This window comes from Periophthalmus magnuspinnatus, chromosome 16, assembly GCF_009829125.3.
Source record: "Periophthalmus magnuspinnatus isolate fPerMag1 chromosome 16, fPerMag1.2.pri, whole genome shotgun sequence".
Taxonomy (NCBI): Eukaryota; Metazoa; Chordata; class Actinopteri; order Gobiiformes; family Gobiidae; genus Periophthalmus; species Periophthalmus magnuspinnatus.
The window spans coordinates 7,068,589-7,078,176 of record NC_047141.1 but is presented as its reverse complement, the minus strand read 5'-3'; the positions used below and the strand labels follow the sequence as shown (position 1 = coordinate 7,078,176).

The following is a 9,588-nucleotide window of genomic DNA, read 5'->3' as shown; positions in this document are numbered from 1 at the left end:
AATATTTGTAACTTGAATAAGTAATAAATACAGAAACAGGTTAAAAAAGTAAAAAAAAAGTAGTTTGAGAGCAGCCATTTGTCCCTCGGTGAAAATGTGTTTGACACCCCTGCTCTATGCTAACGCGGTTGGTCCCTAGAAAGTTATGTGGTGACACTTTAACTGAAATTATTTTTTCACATTAAAGCAACATCATGTAACTTTCTGGAGGTGGCACATCACCTGCACAATGGTTTTAAAGCTACCATCCATACATTTATTTGATTTATTTTCACCAGTAGATGTCACATGCGAAACCGGTTCCTTCCTCCCCTCCTGCTTTTTTTTTCTCACTGTCGGACAAGAAATCAGTCTGTTTTAGGTCAGTTAGGATTGTCAAAATAATTTCTATTTGCTAAATGCCAGAAAAATGAGAGAAGGATTTTTTAAAGAGTGCTCGCTTTTGTCCCAGTGCTTTATTAATAAGCAAATCATCATTATTTGCATTAATTTCCATGCACGTCATGCTTATAACCATTTTACTCATAATTAAATTCATATCATTGCAAAGCTATAATTCTCAGATACATTAAAAGACAGTTGAACGTTCCCGCCATTGTTTTGCTAACCAGATTAATGAACCATATGGCATAAATCTTGTATCATCAAAAGTCGACTATTAAAAATGGCGACTTGTTTTTATCCTGTTTATTTCTTAATGACAGAGTGATGCACAAGCGTGGCCAATCTTCTAATACGCGCCTACCATATCCGGCCGTGTATTGACACATGCTAGCTTTAATCTCATTAGCAACAGCCACCCACGTGCTAACTTCCACCGGTACATTAGCATTCGAAAACGTGGCAATAATCCGCACCACGTTAGCATGAATTATTGGTGGCTAATTCCAGAATTTGTCAGAAGTGTTGTCAACATTAATAGCAAGCTCTGTCAGACGGGAGCGACAAGAGACGGCTCCTGGCACCGCATGAGAAGCACAGGTTGCGTTTGAGGAACCTAATCAGGTGGGGAATTTTCTGATAGAATTAGTCACCGCATTTCAACCTCTTTATTTTGATTTGTTATTTATTCACTTTCTGAAATACTGTCGCCGTCGTGTGCAAGAACATACACCCACAAGGGCAAAGGGATTATCTGGGTACATGTTATTTAAAAATATTAAGTACCTCAAAAGTGGGTTAACCAAATAAGGTGAGTTAACTTTTTAAGATAATGGTTCTACTTTTTATACTGCAGCACGGTGGCATGAAAGTCGAGTGAGATTTCGGGTTCGATTCCCGCCCGGGCCTTTCTGTGTGGTGTTTGCGTGTTCTACCTGTGTCTGGGTGTGGGTGGGTTTCCTCTGGGTTTTCCCCATCAGCCTAAAACAGCAGTAGTGAAGGTCAGAGGATTCATTTATGTTCCGACCAAGTTCTGTCATTGTGTCCTTGTGCAAGACACTTTGCCTAGTATGAAAGTGGTGTGTGTGTAAGTGAGGTGGTGGTTGGAGGGGCTCATGGTGCAGACTGGCATCCTCACTTCCATCAGTATGTCCTAGGGCAGCTGTGGCGACAACAGTAACTTGAGTGTGGAGTGAATAAAGGACGTGCTTTGAGAGATTTTGATGAACCTGTAAAACACATAACAAGTGTAATATCCACACACAATAGGCACAACTCTCCAGGTAAAGTAGTCCTGACCAAGAGTAGCTCAAGATATTTATAATAATGCCTTAATAATGCGCTTTACAGGCTTGTCAAAAACTCTCACAGCACTACTCTATTATTCATTCAGTTCCACATTTGGTGATGGTAAGCTGCTATTGTAGCCACAGCTGCCCTGGGGCAGACCGACAGGAGCGAGGATGCCACACACCACTTTCATACTAGGCAATGTGGGTGAAGTGTCTTGCCTAAGGAAAACAGAACTTGGTCCAAGCGGGACTTGATCCTCCAACCTTTGGGTTGGGGGACCAACACTCTAACCACTGAGCCACTGTCACCCCCAAGATCTGGAGATGGGTGCCTCCTTCAGCAATAAATCAAACCTGGGGCCTCATTTATAAAGCCTCCGTACGCACAAAATGAGGTCTGAAATGTGCATATGCAGCTCGTCACGTCAAAGATGGTATTTATAAAAAGCAACCTTAGTGTGAAACTCCACACATGGATGTGTTCCTCCTGGCCCCTTTTCCACACAGGCACATGTGACTATGGCACAGACACGTCCTGCATCCATGTCTGTGAGGGGCTGCTGGTTTCTGTTCTGTTGTAGGAAGAACAGGCGCAGAGGCAGGTAGTGTACAGCAAAGCAGAATTAAATGCAGAGTCTAACTCATAGTCTAACAAATTGAGATTACACAAGTGTTTTAAAATCCTCCTGGAGTGGTGTGTCATGCACTCCTGTATGAAGGAGGCTATCGGGAAGAAATGAGGAATGTGGCCTTGACCAAAATGTAACAGTTATGTCTGAGATTTCTGTGATTATGAGAAATGACAACTGATATATGGGAAACAGAACGTTTCATAAGCAATGTATTATATTTGTATATTGTTCACAGAGCACAAAGCCATGAGAATGAAATCTGTGTATTTCATGTTCTTTATGGGCGCTGTGTGTACAAAGAGTTTTTTGTTTGTTTGTTGTTGTTTTTTTATCATCATCTATTTTTTCACACACCTGAAATTTGTTGTGTCTATATGTACTCTTTCCAGGAGAATTTGACACACTCTTTTATAACTTAATCATTTTTTTATGGATGTGTTGTTGTGCACTATGTAACTTTAAAAAGTCAATATAATTATGCTATTGTGCATAAAGACACATTACTGTCTCTACTTTCTTGCGGCTAGAGATGTGCAAATCCATTCCAGTAGTGATACTTTCAGTACTGTTATAATTTATGGTGTTGATATTTCTATTCTTTTTGTTATTATAACACCCATAACATCACCCATCAACCATATTTATATTGTTGACATTTCAGATTGTAATTAAAAGATCTGCAAATAGGAAATGATCAGATATAGTCTATTTATTATTTATATTTGAATTTGTAATTGTCTCCAGTGTTAGAATCAACTGGAACCAAATCTAAAGTGAAGAAGTTGGCATCGCTCACCCGTCCTGGTGTGCTTCTGACACATGTTTTTTTTTATTATTACAAGCTCCCAAAGATAAAAGTACTACTAAAACAAGAGAAAACACATTTCATATAAATGAAAAGAGGTCACTTAGTCCTGATTTTTACTCATAAAAGCACCTGTAGAGGGCGCAAGTACTTGACCTGGTGCATTACACGTCAAATCTTTTACTACTTCATTATTAAGAACATTTGACCGACTCTCTCAATAGTTTTTCTTGTATCTTGTTGAGATAATACTCACAATATAATAAACAGCACAGTAATGGTTTAAAAAATACAATTTATTTGTACAGGTACTCGTACAAAAAAGCCTTCGTTCAAGTGCTCATGTGGTCAAAGTGTTTAAACAGGTGTGTGAGGTAAAGGCAACAGGCTCATTATCAAAGTTTTACTCTGACAGTGTCTTTTGGCCTCTGGTGGCTCCTGTAGTCCAGTGTGAGTGAGCTGTTAGTCAGGGGCCTTAGGGGCCAGTATCCAGTGCCAGTGCCACACAGTGATGACTGTCCAGTCTGGAGAGGCCCCCGCAGTCAGCTCTCTGCGGAATCTGTAAAGACAATACATTTTATATATAAGGTTCAGGCGTCAATGTGTTTAAAATGAGATATACCCACAGACTGTATAAAGAAGTGGACTAAAGAGTGTGACGTCACCCACAGCGTTCAACTCCAGTCAAATGAAGCTCATCGAGGTGAGCAGTTATAGAGCGAATTTGGAGTTCAGACTTCCATATTTGGTTTGGTTTTTTGGTTGCTATGAGACTCGTAGTCGTAATTCCAGAGTGAGGCTGTTGGAGGTAACGCCCCTTCCCACCCTCACCTCTGGTTTAGCAGGGTGTCAATAAAATCTGTTCTCCTTTAGGAAATAAGGCGCCTGATTTGTCTACTGTTAAAGAAGCATTGTACAAGTTAAAATGGTTAAAAAGACAATATTTCACTCCCGTACTTGCTTAAGCAACTGCCTAATGCACAGAGTGAGTTTGTCTGTTTCCTCCACGCTGCCTCTATAAGATCACACAGTCAGTTATATGAGAGTAATTTGGGTTTGAAAAACCTGCACTGTCTCAGCGGAAGTGATACAATGCACATCCTCAGTTCATTGGATCTGAGTTCCTGATACTCCGCCATAACTAAACAAAGTGGGGGTTTTGACCATCATAGCAGAGTTACAAAATTGATTCTGCATCGTCAAGAAAGAGACCCATCTCCACCGTTTCCCAAACTCCATCAGAGACTCCACATAAAATCAGAAAAAGAAAAGTTTTATCTAGTGCGACCAAAAAGAGTCTGGTGCCAGAGCAGCATTTGAGAAATCAAGAGAGCTCATCTAGATGGTAGACAGCCATTGAATTTGTGTAGCTACATCTGTTTTGGTGGATGCACTGCACATTATGCATTTAGTTTATTTGCAGTACGCCAATAGCAGCTTGTTGTGAATTGGTCACTCGCTGTTTCTTTGACAGTTGTTTGGTTTGTGCTCGTACAAGTCTGCACACAGTGAACACACACAACACTGCAGCTGCAGTTCCATTTCACGCCAAATGTGGCAAACTAGTACAAAAACTCTGTAACTTCATTTACAGACACAATAGTGAAATAAAAATACCAGATCATACACGGACAAGAACAAAATGATGAGCCTTAGAGCAGCAGTTACAGAGGGGCCAGTTTTCAGTAGAAACACAACACATGTTTAAAATAAAGAATGTTATAAAAATATTTTTAATACTTTTGAAGTAATTTCTACAGCAAGTACTCCAATACTTAAACTTGTACTGCTGACCGTAAGGAGGGTGCAAATAGGGCCTGGTGGAGATGGCTAGATTACTCCAAAACGCATGTATGACATCTAAAACCTCTTCAGGCATGTTTTTGATAAGGGAATATTGTTATAACATGGTAAAAGTAAATTTTACATAATACCCCCACTTTAAGCATTCATTTGACCGAGAGACTTTACTGCTATTGGAGTAATATTTGCAGAGGTGTATCTGAACTTTTACTCAATGAAATGTAATGAAATGAAATGGAGTACTACAACAACCACTGGGTTTAGTCCTGGTTTTGTGGTGCAAGTGGGAGCAAAAACACAAACACTGCTCTAGTAAACATACTAGTAAACAAAGCTAAAGCAGTCCAGCCTCTCCAGTCAACAGTAATATTCTGTCTGTACTTGATCCTTACTCGTACACTGCAGTTGCCACTTTGGTCTGCTGGCTGCCGTCTTGACTAGGAGCCACCCTGAAGACCCTGGTGGCCTCGGGATCCTCGGGCCCCTCCAGTGTGGTCAGGAACCAGAAGCGCATGACGATGGAGCAGAACTTCCTCCCTGAGACAGACACAACATTCAGAACCACACAAGCTCTCATGGACTATTTATATTAACTGACAGAAGTACACAGTGTTTATACTCGTTTGCAAAAATACTAATTAAGCCATTTTCAAGCACATTTACACCTGACTGGGCCTCCAATGCACAGAAATTATACATATGAACTTGTGATCTGAGATATTACAATAAATTGGCTTATTTGACAGAAACATAAATCTTTATCAGTAGCTATAGCAAACCACCACCAGTGAGTCTAGGGAGAATAATGCAATATGAAGCCTCTTAAAATGTCTTAAAAGGAGATGTATAGGTCATAAATTGGATGCATTATTATTTAGATCCAAGTCTGAGTGAGAGTCAATCCTCTGAGCTTCAGCTTGGTTAAAATAAAGAGACACCTGTATAACAAAAACACTTTGAGCTCACCGTATTGGTCAAAGACGACAGTGACGTCCTCCGGCAGCAGGAAGATGATGTCATCAGTGTTGACAGAGAGCTTTAGCTTCTGAGCGTGGGACAGGGGTTTGGTCCTGGTCTCCACGTACTCCATCATCTGAACACACATACACACACACACCGTTCATAATTTTTTACGCTGCTTGATTGTTTTCTCTGTCCAAGATTGAGACAGCTTTATGTTACGCACTTGAAAAGCAGCTTGATGTCAAAACACAAAGATAAACTGTTGTAAACGAGCTCCACGCTGTGTCCCTACGGAGGGCAGGAGGACAGAGGTGTGTGGGCTGTAGTCTCTCTAAATTGAAGCATGAAGCTCTGGTAAAAGCTACTCTGTTGTAGATGTGCTATTATAACGCCAATATTATTTCCCACCTCGAGCTAATCTAATCCCTGTCACAGAAAAATGATGCAATGAGCCATTTAAATAGAGCATTTGTGTTAAATAAAGTCATTGCTTCATCCTGCAGCCCTGAACATTTAAAAAATTGGCAATAATTTGATATGAATGGTAAAGCTGTATTAAAACAGTGTTTCCCAATCAGGGCTACGGGGACCTCTTAAGGTACGCGAGCAGTTACCTGGGGGTACTTAAAATGGATTCAAATTTTAAAAGAATGTGATGTTGATTAGAAGCTTTGAATATAAAATGTTCTTTGAGGTGCATTTTACATCTGTATGAATACATTAGATTAACGTACCTGGATGATTTTGGATATCAGTTTCATTAAAACAAGAAAGTGCAAGAACATATCTTAAGTAAACAGGTCTATTATAATAAAGGATTAGCAATTCACAAGTGAGGGAGAGTCAGGCAAAGTTTAGAGGGGATTTGAGGCAAAAAATGATGGAGCCACTGTAGTAAAACATAAAGGTCGATGCATCGTTCGGCTCATGAGTCTCAGAATCATGATCAAATTGAATCGTGAGGATTCCCACCCCTAGGCTGTATAATAACTTTACATATAACACAGTCATAATGTATTACCTCATCAGAGACCAGCCCCTTGAGTCTGTGGAACTGGCCTGTGGACATCAGGTGGGACACTTGGACCAGAGCCTGGGACAGGGACAAAACAAGTCAACACCAACATAAGGAAAACGATAAGCTCAGAGTTACTGAGCGCCCTGCTCAAGGTCAAGGTCAAGACTTGAATGTTTGTTAGGAGACAGTATGCTTGTGTCTGGAGGGATCCCCTCAGAGAAGGCCTACTTTGGTTTTCCCCATCAACTTTAAACATGCAGGAGATTCCTTAAGATAGTAAATAGAGTAGTGCTTATGTAGCTCAAGATTTGGAGAAGGGAAACACTTCTATGAAACTGTAATGTTAATAGAAAAAACACACACGCCTATTCTCATGATAAACAGGACCATGAACAAACAAACCTCTGACCCTTATTTCACTTTAATAGATTATTAGGGTATCATGATTATTTTGTATTTCTTTATTTGACTGTGTGATCAATAAGTCAAGCTGTACATGTTGACGTATGGGTCAAATGCAGAGACAGAGGGTCAAATGCAGAGGACACCCCTCCTCAGACCTCCTCTCACCTGCTTGGCCCCTGAGTTGAACTCCTCTGAGGCCAGGTCCACCTCGAAGTACAGCTTGATGAGGAGAATGATGAGGCGGCAGCGGACCCACGTGAGGGGGTCCGGGCTGCCCACCACAGACACGGAGGACAGGTCTCTCTCCGGGCCGGAGCAGAGCGCTCTGGAGCAGCTGAGACCGGCAAAGGGCAGCCCCGAGCCCGGCTTTCTACTCAGTCTGTGCCTCCCCGCTCCATCCCCGCTCAGAGCAGCTCCAGGGCCCGGTCTGCAGCTCCTCTGTCGGACACAGTGAGCTCCGGAGCGGGTCGCCGGGAGGTGCAGGGAGACCAGGCTCCGCAGGCTCCGGGCCCGATGCATGGAGCGCGCAAAGACGCACAGAGAGGCGGCAGTGCGCACTCACTTCCCCGCTCTCCACTGTCTCTTGCAGAGGTCTTTTGGAGATCCTTATGCAACTCACCCCATGTTGTACCCATAATGCCACAGTCCAGGATGTACACACGCGCGCTTCCTCTAAAGGGATGATGGGAGATGTAGTTGAGGAGTTTTACGCACAGACATTACAATCTTAACTTTCCAGAAGAAGGGCTCGCCGCCTAGTTGCCTCCATGGAGATGATTTAATACATTGCCCTGAATGTTCAACAGTTTAAACTCGTGCGTCATAATGGAAACAAACAGGTGACACCATCAGGCCACGTTACGGATCAGATCTCAGCAGAGGCCACCCCGCTGACGGGAAGAATACACGCTGTTTGGGATATTTTTGAGCAATAAAGGCACTCATAAAATGCATGATAGCTCTGTTAAATGTTACCTATAATGTGCACTAGAGGGCGCCACATATCAACCAAAGATTTCAGCGCGCTCTGCTTCTGTACTTATATTTATACAATAAATATTATACAAAGTACTATGAGCAGTGAATTTGTTATGATCTTATTTCAGACCACAACAGGCTATTTTCCATACGTTGCCAGGTGCCTGCATAATGTGACAGAATACTACAGAGAAACTTAAAAAAAAATGTTTTTATCTTACATTATAAATTGATTTAAAAGTCCAGTATGTAACTTTCTGGAGGTCGCACGTGACCTGCACGATTCCATAGAAATATAAAGTTAAAACCAAACTTCAGAACATTCTTCATAAATAGACACAGTTTATGCCAAAAGATCAACATTTCCATGGAAACAAGCAGGAGGTCAAATAAGAGTCAGGTTTGTGGAGATGCAAGCACACTCACAGTAAGAATGCTTTTCAGTGCAATAAAAAACAAAAAAAAACATGCTTTTATTTTAGCACATTTAGGCCAAAAAGTTACATACTGTGGCTTTAATGAGACTTATTTTCAAAACTCCTCATTTTTGGTCATAGACTGTATAATCCTGGTTTAGTAGAAGTCAGAGCCACTAGGGGGCAGTGCTGTCCACGCGCCACAGCTGCTGGAGGCGCGTGGCTCATACACACGTGAGAGTTTCATCAGTTTACATGAAGTTACAGCTCAGCTCCAGCAACGAGATACTGTGTGCTCTGACCCTTTAACCTCTGTTATATTTACATATGTAACATATTTTAAAAAGTAATTTATACAACAAAAACACATTTGCACAGAAAGAAACCAGACTGCAGATGTGTGTGTGTGTGTGGGTGGGGGTGTGTGTGTGTGTGTACGTGTGTGTGGGGGGGGGGGTGTGTGTGAGAGCTGAATTGGTGTGTGTGTGTGTGTACGTGCGTTTGTGTGTGAATCAGTGATAAAAGAAGTACTCAATTTTGTCACTTAAGTAAAAGTATTAAAGTAACTGCTGTTATTTTAAGAGTAAAGAGTAAAAGTATCTTGTGCATACTTTGTGGTCTTATAAAGCTTCAAATGTGTGTTGATAAAGATTTGTGCTGAAACAACTGAATTTGTCCAGTTCAAAATGTAGTGGAGTAGAAAGTACAGATACTGCTCTCAAATGTAGTGAAGTAAAAGTAAAAAGCTTCATTTTATTTACAACGTAAGTACAGATATCTAAAAATGTGTACTTAAGTATAGTACTTTTCTACTTTTATTACAACTTTTGTTACATTCCACCGCTGGTTTGAATGTTACTGCGCTTTATTTGATCTTTTACAGGGATAGAAATGA

The 9,588-nt window shown here is 41.1% G+C and overlaps 1 protein-coding gene across 1 annotated transcript; it reads right to left on the bottom strand.

Moving 5' to 3' along the window:
• Positions 1 to 3,454: 3,454 nt before the first annotated feature.
• On the bottom strand, positions 3,455 to 7,933 carry si:dkey-82o10.4 (uncharacterized protein LOC797793 homolog). The gene is made up of 5 exons (XM_033980575.2): positions 7,465 to 7,933; positions 6,898 to 6,969; positions 5,880 to 6,006; positions 5,306 to 5,450; positions 3,455 to 3,669 (listed from the first exon to the last, which is right to left on the bottom strand). Exons 1-5 carry the CDS (start codon positions 7,816 to 7,818, stop codon positions 3,573 to 3,575), a joined length of 795 nt encoding a protein of 264 aa, XP_033836466.1. The 5' UTR covers positions 7,819 to 7,933; the 3' UTR covers positions 3,455 to 3,572.
• Positions 7,934 to 9,588: the final 1,655 nt, after the last annotated feature.